We start from the raw sequence: 21,115 nt of genomic DNA, 5'->3' as shown, positions 1-21,115 counted from the left end.
ACACACACATTTACATTACATTAAAGGGACAGTTCACCCAAAAATGAAAATTAGCCCATGATTTACTCTCCCTCAAGTCATCCTAGGTGTATATGACATTCTTCTTTCAGACGAATTATAGTTATATTAAAAAATGTCCTGGCTCTTCCAAGCTTTATAATGGCAGTGAATGGCTGTTTCTGTTTTGAAGTCCATAAAAGTGCATCTATCCATCATAAAAGTGCATCTCTCCATCATAAAAGTGCATCTCTCCATCATAAACGTGCATCTCTCCATCATAAAAGTGCATCTCTCCATCATAAACGTGCATCTCTCCATCATAAACGTGCATCTCTCCATCATAAAAGTGCATCTCTCCATCATAAACGTGCATCTCTCCATCATAAAAGTGCATCTCTCCATCATAAAAGTGCATCTATCCATCATAGAAGTGCATCTCTCCATAAAAGTGCAGGATGGGTGCCCTTTTATGATGGACAGATGCACTTTTATGGACTTCGAAACAGAAACAGCCATTCACTGCCATTATAAAGCTTGGAAGAGCCAGGACATTTGTTAATATAACTCTGATTGTGTTCGTCTGAAGGAGGAATGTCACCTAGGATGACTTGAGGGTGAGTAAATCATAATTTTCATTTTTGTGTGAACTATCCCTTTCCCCATGATTTAACTGGCCTCCCAGCCGAAGCCAGCGTGACGTTCGTCTCTCACCTGCAGAGACACCAGAGGGCGAAGCCCAGGCCACAGTAGGGGTCCAGGCAGATGGCGATCTGGCGGGACGGGTACAGCTCACACTGCAGCTTAATAGAGCGACACAAGGCACTGGTGGCAGCATGGGACATCTGAGACAAACACATGCTGTTAGAAGTGCCAATCCCACATTTTCAGATGAAAGTGTTAATGTCCCGCGGATGATGATGATGATGATGACGGGTTAGACAGATTCACCTTGACCCCAGCCAGGATTCCTGTGGTCGACACACTGAAGTCCAGGTAGGCGAGCATCTCCGGGGTGGGGGGTTTGTAGATCTGAGGAATCCTCTTTCTCGGGAGATCATCTGAAATGGAACCAATGAACCTAATTTAAAGAAGAGCTATTATGCTTTTTTACTCTCTGTAGTGTGTAATGTTGCTGAAAAAGAGTTCTCTGAGTTCTTCTCTATATCAGAGTCAGTGTTTCTGAACTCCTGAAACGCCTCCATTGTGGTCTTGAGTTTCTTCCGGGAACGAATATTCCTCATTATAATAATTAATGCGCAGAATAAAGGGGCGGGGCTTGGTTGAGTGAGTTAGTAGTGTGTTAAACTGGCGGTTATGGTAAGGGGCGGGACATTTCCCAAACACACTCTCGACCAATCACAACACACTGCTCCAGCCGACCAATCAGAGCACAGTGTGCTTTTCAGAAGGAGGGGCTTCACAGAGACAGGAACTAATACTTTGTAAAAAGGCATAATATGGGCTCTTTAATAATTCTTTTATATTCAATGAGAACTATCCAATAGTACAATGGTGTAAGTGATGTCTTTACCTGTGTCCAGTATCAGCGGCCACGCTTTAACGTCCACAGCAGCCGCTGCCTCTTTGGATTTCAGTAGTTTCATTATTGCTTGTGTTGTCAGAATACATACAGACTTACTGACCTGTCAATCACATGCAATGAGAGAGTACAGTTACAGTCACATGAGAGAGATCAACGATCAGATCAGCAGCTGAAGGACAATATAATACTTATTAGTCATATTAAGACTTCATAAATATTTATCTACTGTGGTCCCAAAAGAGTATATGGAGATTAAAGGTTTTGTTAGAAAAAGCTGGACCACGTCATTAAATAAAATGCAAAAATGGATTATTGAAAAGCAAAGTTCTGGCATCATTTGTTTGCAGAATAACTTGATATGTATTTAATTTAATAAAATGATTTTAAATTAAAATAAAATTAGTAAGGTTCAATTTGTTACATTAGGTGTATTTTCAAGCATTTTTTAATCTAGGTTAGTGTTCATTTATAAATATACTATTGTTCATTATTAATTCATGTTTATTCATGAGACATTAATATTAATTCATTCATACAACTTAAAAATGTTAAATATATATATATATATACACATTATATTATCTTTGTAGATAATCTAGAATTTTATTATAATATTATGTCTAGAATTGTATATAAATCTAGAATTATATTATGTTTATAGTAATCTAGGTTCAAATGAATAATATATTTAAACCAATTAAATAAATTGAAATTTATTGAAAATATGTAAAAATACATTTAAAAAAATTAATAAATAATAATAGTAAATTAATAAATGCTGTAAAAGAAAACAATGTTATATCTAGAATTGTATATACTACATTTAGAATTATATTGTTTATATTAATCTAGATTAAAATAAATAATACATTTAAACCAATTAAATAAATGAAAAATAATTGAAATAAGTAAAAAATAATACAAAAATGAATAAATAAAAGTAAATTAATAAATGCTGTAAAAGAAAAAAATATTATATCTAGAATTGTATATAAATCTAGAATTATATTATGTTTATAGTAATCTAAATTAAAATAAATAATACATTTAAAACCAATTAAATAAATAATTGAAAATAAGTAAAAAATAAATTAAAAAAATGAATAAATAATAATAATAAATTAATTAATCCTGTAAAAGAAAAACAATGTTGATACCTGATGAATTAAATAATATGAACTAAATATGAACTTTATCAAATTCAATGAAGACTGTGCTGGCCACAAGGGGGAGCCGGTGTTTCTGTTCATCGGCTACAATGCAACAATATGATTCGTGGATAGTGACAAAATGTGTAGTGATTAATTCACCCAAAATTCAATTTACTGTGTGAGAAAAAATTCAAGTTTACCGAGTTTTAGTGTCAGTACTACATTAAACTATTATATATAATGCTGAATATAATATATAATAATGCAATGGGGGAATATGTGTGTGTCCTGATAATGCCAGATGTCTGATGTTACCAGTAAAAAGTGATTACATTATTTTAAATATATCTAGTCAGTGACAGAGTGCAAGCTTATTCATCTACAATAATTCAGTATTTTCAGCTTCAGAATCATGAATATGTTTATTCTGGCGTCTCTATTGTCCTGTTCACTGGGTTTCAGCACCGAGTCCAAGACTATTCACTTACACACTCAATGTAAGACCAAATTTAGCATTTTTTGTTAACCTTTTACCATATATCTTGGAGTATCGTAATATCATGGTATGGTGAGTTGAGTATGGTGATCTGTATTGAATGACATGAGTGTGTGGTTCCAGCGCTAGTGACCGCGCTCAGAGCTCCGGTTACCTCGACGATCATCTTGACGGTGGGCAGGGTAGTGGTCAGGTTCTGCGGGTGCGGAGGCCTGACGGTGACGGGAACGCAGCCGGCGTACAGGCACCCGTAGAAGGTGGCGATCAGATCGATGCCTGCAGAGCAGAGGACAGAGGAATGAAGACCTGAGAGAGGACAAGCCTTCATCAGACCACAGCATATGAGTGTGTGTGTGTGTCTCACCAGGAGGATAAACCAGAGCCACATGATCTCCGGTGTTCAGTCGGCCTCGCTCCATCAGCGCTATCGCCACTCGCTCCGCACGCTTGTGCAGCTGAACACACGACGCTGTGTTGGCCACCGTGCCCTGAACACACACACACACACACACACACACACACACACACACAGCGAGATATCAGTGGCTGTTTACATGCACAATTTTCTGATATATGAATATATGATATATATGAATTATGAATTCATGAATTCATCAGAATGAATTCATGATATATGAATTCATTCCGCTATATGAATCTGAATGTAGTGTTTACATGAACACTAATAATGTGATCGGGTTGATGTGTGTGTTTATAAGTCACAAGCTTCAAATCGGGATAGATCGTTGACATGTGCAAACTACAGGAATACACAGAGTTTCCCGCCGTCTGCTCATAATAACTATTCTCATACATCAGGTCTTTATTGGTTTTAAACAGCAGACTTCAAATTATGACCAGAAATGGATAAATATTGAGTAAATCAGCATATGAGCCGTCGTGCCGCTGCTTATATTGATCTGTGGATGAGAGTCTGAAACCAGTCGTGTGTGGATGAGAGTCTGAAACCAGTCGTGTGTGGATGAGAGTCTGAAACCAGTCGTGTGTGGATGAGAGTCTGAGAGTCTGAAACCAGTCGTGTGTGGATGAGAGTCTGAAACCAGTCGTGTGTGGATGAGAGTCTGAAACCAGTCGTGTGTGGATGAGAGTCTGAGAGTCTGAAACCAGTCGTGTGTGGATGAGAGTCTGAGAGTCTGAAACCAGTCGTGTGTGGATGAGAGTCTGAAACCAGTCGCGTGTGGATGAGAGTCTGAAACCAGTCGCGTGTGGATGAGAGTCTGAAACCAGTCGCGTGTGGATGAGAGTCTGAAACCAGTCGTGTGTGGATGAGAGTCTGAAACCAGTCGCGTGTGGATGAGAGTCTGAAACCAGTCGCGTGTGGATGAGAGTCTGAAACCAGTCGTGTGTGGACGAGAGTCTGAAACCAGTCGCGTGTGGATGAGAGTCTGAAACCAGTCGTGTGTGGATGAGAGTCTGAGAGTCTGAAACCAGTCGTGTGTGGATGAGAGTCTGAAACCAGTCGCGTGTGGATGAGAGTCTGAGAGTCTGAAACCAGTCGTGTGTGGATGAGAGTCTGAGAGTCTGAAACCAGTCGTGTGTGGATGAGAGTCTGAAACCAGTCGCGTGTGGATGAGAGTCTGAAACCAGTCGCGTGTGGATGAGAGTCTGAAACCAGTCGTGTGTGGATGAGAGTCTGAGAGTCTGAAACCAGTCGTGTGTGGATGAGAGTCTGAGAGTCTGAAACCAGTCGTGTGTGGATGAGAGTCTGAGAGTCTGAAACCAGTCGTGTGTGGATGAGAGTCTGAAACCAGTCGCGTGTGGATGAGAGTCTGAAACCAGTCGCGTGTGGATGAGAGTCTGAAACCAGTCGCGTGTGGATGAGAGTCTGAAACCAGTCGCGTGTGGATGAGAGTCTGAAACCAGTCGTGTGTGGACGAGAGTCTGAAACCAGTCGCGTGTGGATGAGAGTCTGAAACCAGTCGCGTGTGGATGAGAGTCTGAAACCAGTCGCGTGTGGATGAGAGTCTGAAACCAGTCGCGTGTGGATGAGAGTCTGAGAGTCTGAAACCAGTCGCGTGTGGATGAGAGTCTGAGAGTCTGAAACCAGTCGTGTGTGGATGAGAGTCTGAAACCAGTCGTGTGTGGATGAGAGTCTGAAACCAGTCGCGTGTGGATGAGAGTCTGAAACCAGTCGCGTGTGGATGAGAGTCTGAAACCAGTCGCGTGTGGATGAGAGTCTGAAACCAGTCGCGTGTGGATGAGAGTCTGAAACCAGTCGCGTGTGGATGAGAGTCTGAAACCAATCGCGTGTGGATGAGAGTCTGAAACCAGTCGCGTGTGGATGAGAGTCTGAAACCAGTCGTGTGTGGATGAGAGTCTGAAACCAGTCGCGTGTGGATGAGAGTCTGAAACCAGTCGTGTGTGGATGAGAGTCTGAGAGTCTGAAACCAGTCGTGTGTGGATGAGAGTCTGAAACCAGTCGTGTGTGGATGAGAGTCTGAAACCAGTCGCGTGTGGATGAGAGTCTGAAACCAGTCGCGTGTGGATGAGAGTCTGAAACCAGTCGTGTGTGGATGAGAGTCTGAAACCAGTCGTGTGTGGATGAGAGTCTGAAACCAGTCGTGTGTGGATGAGAGTCTGAAACCAGTCGCGTGTGGACGAGAGTCTGAAACCAGTCGTGTGTGGATGAGAGTCTGAAACCAGTCGTGTGTGGATGAGAGTCTGAAACCAGTCGCGTGTGGATGAGAGTCTGAAACCAGTCGCGTGTGGATGAGAGTCTGAAACCAGTCGCGTGTGGATGAGAGTCTGAAACCAGTCGCGTGTGGATGAGAGTCTGAAACCAGTCGCGTGTGGACGAGAGTCTGAAACCAGTCGCGTGTGGATGAGAGTCTGAGAGTCTGAAACCAGTCGTGTGTGGATGAGAGTCTGAAACCAGTCGTGTGTGGATGAGAGTCTGAAACCAGTCGCGTGTGGATGAGAGTCTGAAACCAGTCGCGTGTGGATGAGAGTCTGAAACCAGTCGTGTGTGGATGAGAGTCTGAAACCAGTCGTGTGTGGATGAGAGTCTGAAACCAGTCGTGTGTGGATGAGAGTCTGAAACCAGTCGCGTGTGGACGAGAGTCTGAAACCAGTCGTGTGTGGATGAGAGTCTGAAACCAGTCGTGTGTGGATGAGAGTCTGAAACCAGTCGCGTGTGGATGAGAGTCTGAAACCAGTCGCGTGTGGATGAGAGTCTGAAACCAGTCGCGTGTGGATGAGAGTCTGAAACCAGTCGCGTGTGGATGAGAGTCTGAAACCAGTCGCGTGTGGACGAGAGTCTGAAACCAGTCGCGTGTGGACGAGAGTCTGAAACCAGTCGCGTGTGGGCGAGAGTCTGAAACCAGTCGCGTGTGGATGAGAGTCTGAAACCAGTCGCGTGTGGACGAGAGTCTGAAACCAGTCGCGTGTGGATGAGAGTCTGAAACCAGTCGCGTGTGGATGAGAGTCTGAAACCAGTCGCGTGTGGGCGAGAGTCTTAAACCAGTCGCGTGTGGATGAGAGTCTGAAACCAGTCGCGTGTGGATGAGAGTCTGAAACCAGTCGCGTATGGATGAGAGTCTGAAACCAGTCGTGTGTGGATGAGAGTCTGAAACCAGTCGCGTGTGGGCGAGAGTCTGAAACCAGTCGTGTGTGGATGAGAGTCTGAAACCAGTCGCGTGTGGATGAGAGTCTGAAACCAGTCGCGTGTGGATGAGAGTCTGAAACCAGTCGCGTGTGGATGAGAGTCTGAAACCAATCGCGTGTGGATGAGAGTCTGAAACCAGTCGCGTGTGGATGAGAGTCTGAAACCAGTCGTGTGTGGATGAGAGTCTGAAACCAGTCGCCTGTGGATGAGAGTCTGAAACCAGTCGTGTGTGGATGAGAGTCTGAGAGTCTGAAACCAGTCGTGTGTGGATGAGAGTCTGAAACCAGTCGTGTGTGGATGAGAGTCTGAAACCAGTCGTGTGTGGATGAGAGTCTGAAACCAGTCGCGTGTGGATGAGAGTCTGAGAGTCTGAAACCAGTCGTGTGTGGATGAGAGTCTGAAACCAGTCGTGTGTGGATGAGAGTCTGAAACCAGTCGCGTGTGGATGAGAGTCTGAAACCAGTCGTGTGTGGATGAGAGTCTGAAACCAGTCGCGTGTGGATGAGAGTCTGAAACCAGTCGTGTGTGGATGAGAGTCTGAGAGTCTGAAACCAGTCGCGTGTGGATGAGAGTCTGAAACCAGTCGCGTGTGGATGAGAGTCTGAAACCAGTCGCGTGTGGATGAGAGTCTGAAACCAGTCGCGTGTGGATGAGAGTCTGAAACCAGTCGTGTGTGGATGAGAGTCTGAAACCAGTCGTGTGTGGACGAGAGTCTGAAACCAGTCGTGTGTGGACGAGAGTCTGAAACCAGTCGTGTGTGGACGAGAGTCTGAAACCAGTCGCGTGTGGATGAGAGTCTGAAACCAGTCGCGTGTGGATGAGAGTCTGAAACCAGTCGCGTGTGGATGAGAGTCTGAAACCAGTCGCGTGTGGATGAGAGTCTGAAACCAGTCGCGTGTGGATGAGAGTCTGAAACCAGTCGCGTGTGGACGAGAGTCTGAAACCAGTCGCGTGTGGACGAGAGTCTGAAACCAGTCGCGTGTGGACGAGAGTCTGAAACCAGTCGCGTGTGGACGAGAGTCTGAAACCAGTCGCGTGTGGACGAGAGTCTGAAACCAGTCGCGTGTGGACGAGAGTCTGAAACCAGTCGCGTGTGGATGAGAGTCTGAAACCAGTCGCGTGTGGATGAGAGTCTGAAACCAGTCGCGTGTGGATGAGAGTCTGAAACCAGTCGCGTGTGGATGAGAGTCTGAAACCAGTCGCGTGTGGATGAGAGTCTGAAACCAGTCGCGTGTGGATGAGAGTCTGAAACCAGTCGCGTGTGGACGAGAGTCTGAAACCAGTCGCGTGTGGATGAGAGTCTGAAACCAGTCGCGTGTGGATGAGAGTCTGAGAGTCTGAAACCAGTCGCGTGTGGATGAGAGTCTGAGAGTCTGAAACCAGTCGTGTGTGGATGAGAGTCTGAAACCAGTCGTGTGTGGATGAGAGTCTGAGAGTCTGAAACCAGTCGTGTGTGGATGAGAGTCTGAAACCAGTCGCGTGTGGATGAGAGTCTGAAACCAGTCGTGTGTGGATGAGAGTCTGAAACCAGTCGCGTGTGGATGAGAGTCTGAAACCAGTCGCGTGTGGATGAGAGTCTGAAACCAGTCGTGTGTGGATGAGAGTCTGAAACCAGTCGCGTGTGGATGAGAGTCTGAAACCAGTCGTGTGTGGATGAGAGTCTGAAACCAGTCGCGTGTGGATGAGAGTCTGAAACCAGTCGTGTGTGGATGAGAGTCTGAAACCAGTCGCGTGTGGATGAGAGTCTGAAACCAGTCGCGTGTGGATGAGAGTCTGAAACCAGTCGCGTGTGGATGAGAGTCTGAAACCAGTCGCGTGTGGATGAGAGTCTGAAACCAGTCGCGTGTGGATGAGAGTCTGAAACCAGTCGTGTGTGGGCGAGAGTCTGAAACCAGTCGTGTGTGGGCGAGAGTCTGAAACCAGTCGTGTGTGGATGAGAGTCTGAGAGTCTGAAACCAGTCGTGTGTGGATGAGAGTCTGAAACCAGTCGCGTGTGGATGAGAGTCTGAAACCAGTCGTGTGTGGATGAGAGTCTGAAACCAGTCGCGTGTGGATGAGAGTCTGAAACCAGTCGTGTGTGGGCGAGAGTCTGAAACCAGTCGTGTGTGGGCGAGAGTCTGAAACCAGTCGTGTGTGGATGAGAGTCTGAGAGTCTGAAACCAGTCGTGTGTGGATGAGAGTCTGAAACCAGTCGCGTGTGGATGAGAGTCTGAAACCAGTCGCGTGTGGATGAGAGTCTGAAACCAGTCGCGTGTGGATGAGAGTCTGAAACCAGTCGCGTGTGGATGAGAGTCTGAAACCAGTCGCGTGTGGATGAGAGTCTGAAACCAGTCGCGTGTGGATGAGAGTCTGAAACCAGTCGCGTGTGGATGAGAGTCTGAAACCAGTCGCGTGTGGATGAGAGTCTGAAACCAGTCGCGTGTGGATGAGAGTCTGAAACCAGTCGTGTGTGGGCGAGAGTCTGAAACCAGTCGCGTGTGGATGAGAGTCTGAAACCAGTCGCGTGTGGATGAGAGTCTGAGAGTCTGAAACCAGTCGTGTGTGGATGAGAGTCTGAAACCAGTCGTGTGTGGATGAGAGTCTGAAACCAGTCGCGTGTGGATGAGAGTCTGAAACCAGTCGCGTGTGGATGAGAGTCTGAAACGGACTGATGGGCCGCTGTCCTGCTCCACTTCACACTCCACTTAGACACTCGTTTATACGACACTTTATTCATCAGGAACAACAGCTCGTTCCTCATCCGTCATTACGCTCTCTCTACATCACTGCACATGCGCAGTCCTCTCAGTTTCAGCTCTCAGTCCGATCAAGAGTTTACATGTTCCCTCGATCCCATTAGAAAAGGAATAAACCTCCTCTTTCAATCCGATCGAAATTTTGTTCAGATCGAGCTCAGTCGCATCGATTAACGTGTTTACTAACGGATTATTTGGTTGCATGTAAACGGTGAGTAATATACTCAGAGACACAGAGAGAGAGAGAGAGAGAGAGAGAGAGAGAGAGAGAGAGAGAGAGAGAGAGAGAGAGAGAGAGAGAGAGAGAGAGAGAGAGAGAGAGAGAGAGAGAGAGAGAGAGAGAGAGAGAGAGAGAGAGAGTCACCTTGGCGTTGAGCAGCAGGAACAGAGGGTGATCTGGAGTGGCCTGAGCTCTCCACTGCAGGACGTCCTGCAGATACAGGAACTACAACACAACACAACATTATACACACTTCCTTCTGTTGTAGTGTACTTCACATCTCAAAACTACATTATACTTGCAGATAATACTGCATATCAATGAGTGCTCGTCCATGACATTAAACAGTGCACTTTATAATAGTGTCAAGTCAAAAGTTTCACTTTAAAGTACATTTTCAATCATTCTGTAATAATCGTGTGTCATGCTTTAAGGAAGTACACATATTTTGATGTGTTGAGTAAGAACCTAAAGAACATTATTTAATATTACATTTAACATTAATATATAGTAGTCAACATTTGAAGTGGATCAATAAAGTTGTCCTAAGACGAGAACGGGTATGTTGACTAATGCATATTAAATATGCTAAATTGAAACTTCATCATTGTGTAATTGCAAATGTATTTAAATACATGACACACAAGTTTCAAAAGAAAAAAACATTAAAGTATATTTTAGTTGCTTGTCAGCACATTCAGTAGTACAGTAATGTGTCCGGTCAGATTAGTTCATATCAGTTAATGCATGAACTAACAACGAGCAATGCATGTTATTAATCTTTGCTAATGTTAGTGTATAATACTACTCTTCTCTTTGTTGTTCATGTTACTTCAGCTTGGTGACATTATATTAACAGATACAACTTTTTAGATTTTAATAATGTATTAATAAATCTTGAATTCAGCATTAACTTAGATTAATAAATGCTTTAAAAGTATTGTTAGTTCATATTAACGTATGTAGTTAACTAATGTTAACAATGGAACCTTATTGCAAAATATTATCATAATTATCAAATTACACATAAAGATGTTCTTAACTGGGTCACACAAGCACTCTAAACTTCAACTAATTGCATTTAAAATAAATTTAAACTTTATTTTTTTGGGCATGATTCATTATCATGGACATGATCCTCAAAGGGTAGACTCACAGTTTTAGATTCTCACAGTTTTAGAGTAAAACGTGTTTTGGAAAATATATATTTTATGTAAAAATTAAAAAAAAAAAAAATATATATATATATATATATATATATATATATATATATATATATATATATATATTATCAAACTAAAATATAGTACATTAATTTCATTGAAATAAATAAAAAGATCTGTGATTTTTGACAGACTCGCGAACAGCACCAGAGGGTTCAGGACATTTGAAAGTATATTTTCCCACAATAACTACTGTTGTTAAAGTGCTTCTGTTTCCTCAGTGGTTCGGGAGGTTGAAGTGTCCTTTACCTGATCGTGGTCTTCCAGCTGTGACACATCTCTCCCACACGCCTGTGCAATTCTCTTTCCTGCCACCAGGTTTCCGACTATCATGGAAGCAGGACCCACCTCTGAAACAGAGAGCGCAGGTCAGGCTGTCAAACTGGCTGAAATATGAGCAACATTTGAGTTATAATATTTAGTTAGAATATTTGAGTTCTAAAGGCAATCTTTAATGTTAGAGGATAAAGGTGCTGTGTTGTCTCCTATGTCCACAAGAGGACGCATGCGAGCGCAATAAGCAAATATAAACCAAATCAAGCATCGCATCTTTTATTGAAATGACATTCACTTTTTAAAGTGCATTAACTTTTGAAACATTTGTTCTTCAATAAAATATAATTTCCTTAATGCACGTGCAAGGAAAATTAGGTGACAATAGTGCATAAAACTGTGTGTGTGCATCAGTGACCTGAGGAAACACACATCAACACACAGCGTCATGAACTACATGAACACACATTCAGAAACACTCCACTTCTCCTCACTACATCTTCATCATCATCTTCATCATCAAAACACCAGACGCTCAGCTTGATCTGATGAAAACACACACTCTCACTCTCACTCACACACACTCACACACACTCACACTCACACACACACACACTCACCCGTGCCGGGCTGCTTCTGGCGGGGCTTGGGCAGGTTGGTGACGCAGGTGTGAGGGCACATGAGCACGTTGCAGGGGTGCAGCGCTCCCTCCAGGAACCTCTGCTTGCTCTCGGAGATGTGGATGCCGCCCAGAGGAGCTTTGGGGAGTGTGTTGGCGGGAACCAGAGCCAGACAGTACACACCCACCTGATGGATGCTGTCGATGGCCTGAGAGGGGCACGGACAACACAGATGAGTGTGTGTGTTGTTTTGCGGACACTACAAGTGAACACTTTGTACAAACCTACCCTGTCTTTATTATCATGACTGAAATAACATAATGTGTGTGTGTGTGTGTGTGTGTGTGTGTGTGTGTGTGTGTGTATGTGGTGTGCGTGTGTGTTTGTGTGTGTTAGTGTGTATGTGTAGATTTGTGGTCTGTGTGTGCGTGTATGTGTTTGTGTGTATATGTGTATCCATAGTGTCTGCCCAGATCCGGCCCACATCTGGTACACATGGATTCCACACGGTCCAGATGTGGGCCGGATCTGGGCAGACACTATGTTGTTGTCTGGGATATGTGTGTGTGTGTGTGTGTGTGTGTGTGTGTGTGTGTGTGTGTGTGTGTTCACCTGCAGCACTCGGCTCATCCACTGGAAGCTGTCCTCCTCTGACGCGTCTGGTCTCTGCTCTGCCACCACAACAATGCGCTCGTCGTGCAGAACCGAAACAGAGAACACTGCAATCCTGCCAGAACACACAGTCACACTTCAGCCGGAGCAGAGACACGTGTTCATCTCAACTCAAGAGAAATCAACTCTCTAACCTCTAACTTTAGCCACAGATTTACACATATCCTGCTATCCAAAAACACACCATGAGGGAAAAAACATATACAAGCATATAGTATATAGCATACCCAAGGGATAGCCAAGGGATATGTTTGTAGCTGGTTTCAGAAAACATTGCTTTGCTGAATATCAGGTCAAAGGTTACGGGCAGTGCCTTTACCTTCCTCTGTACACAAACTTCATGGGCTCGACGGCCAGCGCTGTGGCCACCACATCATCCGCGTTGTGTCTCCGGCCGCTCACCACCATCAGCCCGTCCAGCTTTCCCACCACAAACACCAGGTTATCCTGCAACACCACACACACATGAGCTCTGCGTGCCGGTTTACCAGACATGTAAGAGTTCTGCTATCTGAACGCACCGGGCCGATGAAGCCCAGGAGAGACGTGCGCGTGAAGGGCCGGTCACTGATGGGAGACCCTGATGATGTCACGGGAATGGTCTGGAAGAGAGCAGAACAACAAGTCTATGTAAGTCTTCTTCACCTTTTATTTCACAATAAAAGTCACAAACTGTGAACCCTGACTCTTAATGTTGCTTTTTATTGTTTTAATACAGCACACAATAATATAATTGATGTGTTTTGTTGTTGGGAAAATGCTTATGATGTTTAAACAGTCTTTCTAGATTCACTTAGGAGATTTATAGGCTTGAATAATAGTAAGACTTCAGTCGTAAATGAACGTTTTTAATGAGTGAACGATTCAATGACTCACTCATGAAGTTCTTAAAGGAGTAGTTCACTTCAGAATTAACATTTCCTGATAATTTATGGTTAAAAAGTATTTAAATGTTAATTTATTTTATAAAATGGCGGATGGTTTGTCTAGATAAGACTCTTGTTCCTCGGCTGGGATTGTGTCGAGACTTTGAAGCCGCTGGACCCCATTGAAGTCTCTATATGGAGAAAAATCCTGGAATGTTTTCCTCAAAAGCTACATTTCTTTTCGACTGAAGAAAGAAAGACATGAACATATTGGATGATGTGGGGGGGAGTAAATCATCAGGAAATGTTAATTCTGAAGTGAACTACTCCTTTAATGTAACTTGCAGAAAGGGCCACTGAATGAATCAGATTCAATCTTTGTGACAGATTTGACCGTCACTGAAGTTAACCAAAATCCCAACCATGTTTAATGGAAATAAAACTGAAATTGCGTTATGGCTTCAGTGCCATTATCAAATCGTGAAGGCTGCGACTGAATGAAATAAATAAATGCGCCGCATGTTTCAGAGTGAAGCGTGGCGCTGTGTTCTTTTACACGCTTTTACACACTCATGATCCGGTGTTTCACAGTAAATCCTCGGCTTGAGTCAGTCATCTTCACATCCTCGTAATGAGAAGCTCTTTTAAAGGGATAGCTGTGGAATATCCAGTCAGTTAAAATGTATGAGACTGAAAGAAATTTTATTTATTGATGATAAATATACAAACCTGGTGGTGTGATTAAAATAAATTTAGTTTATTAGTACTATTAAAAAGTACCTTTTATTAGTTTGTTTTAAACTGTGCAAACCAAATCCATGGACATTTTTTATGCATTTCAAATACATAAATCTTAAATGTATGCCTTAATATTTGAGTTTAATCTTACAGTTGTACTGTAAAATCATCATCATCATTATTATTACTTCTTAAATACTCAATTTGTTATTTTACAGTGAAATACAACTACTATTACTACTACTATTCATAATAATTAAGTCATATTGATACATAATTTATCCAAATTGCGCAGCCCTACAAACAAGCACTGCAAACCCTTCACAGGGAGTTTGATTGACAGGCGATCTGACCAATCATAATCCTCCATCCACCAAATCCTCCATTTTGTCCGACAGAGCAGTCAGGAGAGTTAGTAGATTAACGTTGGAGGATTTGAACTTGAGAAACAGTGTGTATTGACGTTTTTCCACGGTTGAAACAACATTCCTTCTGATGTTCATTCATGTTTATTTGATGCTAAGGAAGAGATGATCGCTTTAACTGAGGCTCTAAAGCGACACATTAAAGAGCCACAAAACAGCATTTATTGTTGAAATTTCATTAAAAAAATGACCATATTTGAAAGTTGAGACTGTTTGATATGAAAAGTAAGCTGGTCTGTCCTGTGTGTCAGCGTGTTGTCAGTGTCCTCTCTGCTCCGTGATGTAGTTTAGCAACAGTAACTAAAGGGGGCGGGTCTTTGCGAACATTTAATTGTCTTTTTTCTTTCCCAAATCGTTTAGCCCTAACAACCATTACTGACTGAACATTGTTAAGGCCAACACTAGATGTTTAGAAACCCCTGGAGCCTCAAACACTCACCTCAAAGACATTCTTGGTCATTCCTGGCAGACCATAGTAAGAGATCCCCGTACTGCTGGAGCTCACACAGATCTCTCCCACCTCATCCATCCGACACAGGTACGGCGTTCCCTCCAGCCGGATCACACACACCAGCGCTGCACACGCACACACACACACATACAGCAGTCAGAGGAGATTCAAAACAGGAAAGCGTTAAACATAAAGAGACTAAATCATCTACATCCATCCACTCAAAGCTCCATCACTCTATTCAAATCTATCTCTCAGTCTGTGGATCACTGGCTGCGTAATAAACCAAATAATCCGTTAGTATTGGGATCGACGGCTCAATCGCACTGAAGAGCCTTCATGTAAACACGTTAATCGATGCGACTGAGCTCGATCCGAACAAAATTTCGATCGGATTGAAAGAGGAGGTTTATTCCTTTTCTAATGGGATCGAGGGAACATGTAAACTCTTGATCGGACTGAGAGCTGAAACTGAGAGGACTGCGCATGTGCAGTGATGTAGAGAGAGCGTAATGACGGATGAGGAACGAGCTGTTGTTCCTGATGAATAAAGTGTCGTATAAACGAGTGTCTAAGTGGAGTGTGAAGTGGAGCAAGACAGCGGCCCATCAGTCCCTGTTTCAGACTCTCATCCACAGATCAATATAAGCAGCGGCACAACAGTTCATATTCATAATCTCCAAAATATGACCAGAAATGGATAAATATTAAATCTGCTGTTTAAAACCAGTAAAGAACTGATGTATGAGAATAGTTATTATGAGCAGACGGCGGGAAACTCTGTGTATTCCTGTAGTTTGCACATGTCAACGATCTATCCCGATTTGAAGCTTGTGACTTATAAACACACACATCAACCCGATCACATGATTAGTGTTCATGTAAACACTACATTCAGATCCATCAATCGGAATAGATTGAGTGCGACTGAAACAGAAGTGTGAACACAGCCAGTGAGAGTGAGGAGCCGCACCTCCAGGCATGACCTGTCCCACATCTTGCACAGTGAGAACGGAGAGCTTCTCCTCGGTGTCGACCCGGATCACCCCGTAACTCAGACCGCTCATGGACAGCACCGCTTTACCCGGAGGAGGAACGCCCATCTCCGGAGGCCTGAACACACACACACAGCGTTTGGGGTTTTGTTATGCACACCTGAGCATTCTGACATATGCAAATTCAAATGCAAAATGCAAATAGCTATTTCCATTTCTGACACTGATAACTGGACTGCATTATACAGTAAAAAAAAAAAAAAGGTTGTGGTAATGGTGTTGTGTATCAGCTGTAGTGTGTTGTTGTTGTGTACCAGCTGTAGTGTGTTGTTGTTGTGTATCAGCTGTAATGGTGTTGTGTATCAGCTGTAATGGTGTTGTGTATCAGCTGTAATGGTGTTGTGTATCAGCTGTAATGGTGTTGTGTATCAGCTGTGTTGTTGTTGTGTATCAGCTGTAGTGTGTTGTTGTTGTGTATCAGCTGTAAAGGTGTTGTGTATCAGCTGTAATGGTGTTGTGTATCAGCTGTGTTGTTGTTGTGTATCAGCTGTAATGGTGTTGTGTATCAGCTGTGTTGTTGTTGTGTATCAGCTGTAATGGTGTTGTGTATCAGCTGTAATGGTGTTGTGTATCAGCTGTAATGGTGTTGTGTATCAGCTGTAATGGTGTTGTGTATCAGCTGTAATGGTGTTGTGTATCAGCTGTAATGGTGTTGTGTATCAGCTGTAATGGTGTTGTGTATCAGCTGTAATGGTGTTGTGTATCAGCTGTAATGGTGTTGTGTATCAGCTGTAATGGTGTTGTGTATCAGCTGTAATGGTGTTGTGTATCAGCTGTAATGGTGTTGTGTATCAGCTGTAATGGTGTTGTGTATCAGCTGTAATGGTGTTGTGTATCAGCTGTAATGGTGTTGTGTATCAGCTGTAATGGTGTTGTGTACCAGCTGTAATGGTGTTGTGTATCAGCTGTAATGGTGTTGTGTATCAGCTGTAATGGTGTTGTGTATCAGCTGTAATGGTGTTGTGTATCAGCTGTAATGGTGTTGTGTATCAGCTGTAATGGTGTTGTGTATCAGCTGTAATGGTGTTGTGTATCAGCTGTAATGGTGTTGTGTATCAGCTGTAATGGTGTTGTGTACCAGCTGTAATGGTGTTGTGTATCAGCTGTAATGGTGTTGTGTATCAGCTGTAATGGTGTTGTGTACCAGCTGTAATGGTGTTGTGTACCAGCTGTAATGGTGTTGTGTATCAGCTGTAATGGTGTTGTGTATCAGCTGTGTTGTTGTTGTGTATCAGCTGTAATGGTGTTGTGTATCAGCTGTAATGGTGTTGTGTACCAGCTGTAATGGTGTTGTGTATCAGCTGTAATGGTGTTGTGTACCAGCTGTGTTGTTGTTGTGTATCAGCTGTAATGGTGTTGTGTATCAGCTGTAATGGTGTTGTGTACCAGCTGTAATGTGTTGTTGTTGTGTATCAGCTGTAATGGTGTTGTGTATCAGCTGTAATGGTGTTGTGTATCAGCTGTAATGGTGTTGTGTACCAGCTGTAATGGTGTTGTGTATCAGCTGTAATGGTGTTGTGTACCAGCTGTAATGGTGTTGTGTATCAGCTGTAATGGTGTTGTGTACCAGCTGTAATGGTGTTGTGTATCAGCTGTAATGGTGTTGTGTATCAGCTGTAATGGTGTTGTGTATCAGCTGTAATGGTGTTGTGTATCAGCTGTAATGGTGTTGTGTACCAGCTGTAATGGTGTTGTGTATCAGCTGTAATGGTGTTGTGTATCAGCTGTAATGGTGTTGTGTATCAGCTGTAATGGTGTTGTGTACCAGCTGTAATGTGTTGTTGTTGTGTATCAGCTGTAATGGTGTTGTGTATCAGCTGTAATGGTGTTGTGTACCAGCTGTAATGGTGTTGTGTATCAGCTGTAATGGTGTTGTGTATCAGCTGTGTTGTTGTTGTGTATCAGCTGTAATGGTGTTGTGTATCAGCTGTAATGGTGTTGTGTACCAGCTGTAATGTGTTGTTGTTGTGTATCAGCTGTAATGGTGTTGTGTATCAGCTGTGTTGTTGTTGTGTATCAGCTGTAATGGTGTTGTGTATCAGCTGTAATGGTGTTGTGTATCAGCTGTAATGGTGTTGTGTATCAGCTGTAATGGTGTTGTGTATCAGCTGTAATGGTGTTGTGTATCAGCTGTAATGGTGTTGTGTACCAGCTGTAATGGTGTTGTGTATCAGCTGTAATGGTGTTGTGTATCAGCTGTAATGGTGTTGTGTATCAGCTGTAATGGTGTTGTGTACCAGCTGTAATGTGTTGTTGTTGTGTATCAGCTGTAATGGTGTTGTGTATCAGCTGTAATGGTGTTGTGTACCAGCTGTAATGGTGTTGTGTATCAGCTGTAATGGTGTTGTGTATCAGCTGTGTTGTTGTTGTGTATCAGCTGTAATGGTGTTGTGTATCAGCTGTAATGGTGTTGTGTACCAGCTGTAATGTGTTGTTGTTGTGTATCAGCTGTAATGGTGTTGTGTATCAGCTGTGTTGTTGTTGTGTATCAGCTGTAATGGTGTTGTGTATCAGCTGTAATGGTGTTGTGTATCAGCTGTAATGGTGTTGTGTATCAGCTGTAATGGTGTTGTGTATCAGCTGTAATGGTGTTGTGTATCAGCTGTAATGGTGTTGTGTATCAGCTGTAATGGTGTTGTGTATCAGCTGTAATGGTGTTGTGTACCAGCTGTAATGGTGTTGTGTATCAGCTGTAATGGTGTTGTGTATCAGCTGTAATGGTGTTGTGTATCAGCTGTAATGGTGTTGTGTATCAGCTGTAATGGTGTTGTGTATCAGCTGTAATGGTGTTGTGTATCAGCTGTAATGGTGTTGTGTATCAGCTGTAATGGTGTTGTGTATCAGCTGTAATGGTGTTGTGTACCAGCTGTAATGGTGTTGTGTATCAGCTGTAATGGTGTTGTGTATCAGCTGTAATGGTGTTGTGTACCAGCTGTAATGGTGTTGTGTACCAGCTGTAATGGTGTTGTGTATCAGCTGTAATGGTGTTGTGTATCAGCTGTGTTGTTGTTGTGTATCAGCTGTAATGGTGTTGTGTATCAGCTGTAATGGTGTTGTGTACCAGCTGTAATGGTGTTGTGTATCAGCTGTAATGGTGTTGTGTACCAGCTGTGTTGTTGTTGTGTATCAGCTGTAATGGTGTTGTGTATCAGCTGTAATGGTGTTGTGTACCAGCTGTAATGTGTTGTTGTTGTGTATCAGCTGTAATGGTGTTGTGTATCAGCTGTAATGGTGTTGTGTATCAGCTGTAATGGTGTTGTGTACCAGCTGTAATGGTGTTGTGTATCAGCTGTAATGGTGTTGTGTACCAGCTGTAATGGTGTTGTGTATCAGCTGTAATGGTGTTGTGTACCAGCTGTAATGGTGTTGTGTATCAGCTGTAATGGTGTTGTGTATCAGCTGTAATGGTGTTGTGTATCAGCTGTAATGGTGTTGTGTATCAGCTGTAATGGTGTTGTGTACCAGCTGTAATGGTGTTGTGTATCAGCTGTAATGGTGTTGTGTATCAGCTGTAATGGTGTTGTGTATCAGCTGTAATGGTGTTGTGTACCAGCTGTAATGTGTTGTTGTTGTGTATCAGCTGTAATGGTGTTGTGTATCAGCTGTAATGGTGTTGTGTACCAGCTGTAATGGTGTTGTGTATCAGCTGTAATGGTGTTGTGTATCAGCTGTGTTGTTGTTGTGTATCAGCTGTAATGGTGTTGTGTATCAGCTGTAATGGTGTTGTGTACCAGCTGTAATGTGTTGTTGTTGTGTATCAGCTGTAATGGTGTTGTGTATCAGCTGTGTTGTTGTTGTGTATCAGCTGTAATGGTGTTGTGTATCAGCTGTAATGGTGTTGTGTACCTGCGGATGGCGACGGTCATGGCCTCGGAGGAGCTCGCACACGGGCAGATCGCCTCGGGACGCAGTCCACGGGCCTGGAAGACGTTCAGGAAGGCGTCGCAAGACGAGATAGACCCTGCGTTTCGACACACACAGTGAAGTTAGCAGACCCGGCGACACACACACTGAAGTTAGCCGACCCAGCGACACACAGTGAAGTTAGCAGACCCGGCGACACACACACTGAAGTTAGCCGACCCAGCGACACACAGTGAAGTTAGCCGACCCAGCGACACACACACTGAAGTTAGCCGACCCAGCGACACACACACTGAAGTTAGCCGACCCAGCGACACACAGTGAAGTTAGCCGACCCAGCGACACACACACTGAAGTTAGCCGACCCGCGACACACACACTGAAGTTAGCCGACCCAGCGACACACACACTGAAGTTAGCCGACCCAGCGACACACACACTGAAGTTAGCCGACCCAGCGACACACAGTGAAGTTAGCCGACCCAGCGACACACACACTGAAGTTAGCCGACCCAGCGACACACACACTGAAGTTAGCCGACCCGCGACACTCATGTGTTTCACTCGAAGAGGAGGACAAGCGTTCACTCACAGGGATTGGCTCCGTCAGCCACGATGAGCATGCGGAGGGAGCTGAGGCTGATGTCTCTCTGGTCCCGCTGGGCTAGGAGGGACCAGTGCATGTCCCGGGACTTCACCACTGCTACACGCGCTGGGAGAAGAGGGAACACAGACTAACATTAGAGGTTCTGCTCATGGATGCTGACTGGACAGAAATCAGCTGCTAAAATATAAGCTATAATAACCGCTGTGCAGAGAAATAGGTGTTTACCGTCTGGATACTGTGTTATACCAACTAGTAAACTTAAAAGTACAAGTGCAAAATCCACAGCAATCCTGTTTTCCTTTACTTCACAATGTTCTGTTTTCATAAAATCTAAATGTATCCTTGTAAGAATGTTATAAATAAGAAATTTCACACACCCCTTTTCCTGTAGTTGCATCATTACGCCAGTAGATGGCAACAGTGAGTCTGTGTAAATATTGTGAATGACTCCTCATGATTCAGATAATCTGGAGATATGTACAGTACTGTCCGCAACTTTGAGGTCGGTAAGAGTTGTTCATGTTTCTTACAAAAGAAAAAAAATCCTTAGT

The 21,115-nt window shown here is 43.5% G+C and overlaps 1 protein-coding gene across 1 annotated transcript in view; it reads right to left on the bottom strand.

Moving 5' to 3' along the window:
* Positions 1-21,115, bottom strand: part of dip2a (disco-interacting protein 2 homolog A) — a 179,322-nt gene that overhangs the window by 10,927 nt on the left and 147,280 nt on the right. Inside the window, 15 exon segments of the mRNA XM_081368290.1 lie at positions 712-842; positions 949-1,058; positions 1,532-1,643; positions 3,345-3,466; positions 3,555-3,678; positions 9,915-9,995; positions 11,243-11,343; positions 11,887-12,094; positions 12,499-12,613; positions 12,878-13,005; positions 13,080-13,160; positions 15,027-15,163; positions 16,012-16,151; positions 19,940-20,054; positions 20,550-20,669. Coding sequence (XP_081224416.1) covers positions 712-842; positions 949-1,058; positions 1,532-1,643; positions 3,345-3,466; positions 3,555-3,678; positions 9,915-9,995; positions 11,243-11,343; positions 11,887-12,094; positions 12,499-12,613; positions 12,878-13,005; positions 13,080-13,160; positions 15,027-15,163; positions 16,012-16,151; positions 19,940-20,054; positions 20,550-20,669 — 1,825 coding nt within the window.

This window comes from Scardinius erythrophthalmus (genome assembly GCF_964197995.2).
Source record: "Scardinius erythrophthalmus genome assembly, chromosome: 6".
In the NCBI taxonomy this organism is placed as follows: Eukaryota; Metazoa; Chordata; class Actinopteri; order Cypriniformes; family Leuciscidae; genus Scardinius; species Scardinius erythrophthalmus.
The sequence above is the reverse complement of the archived record's forward strand: the minus strand, read 5'-3'. Positions and strand labels throughout refer to the sequence as shown.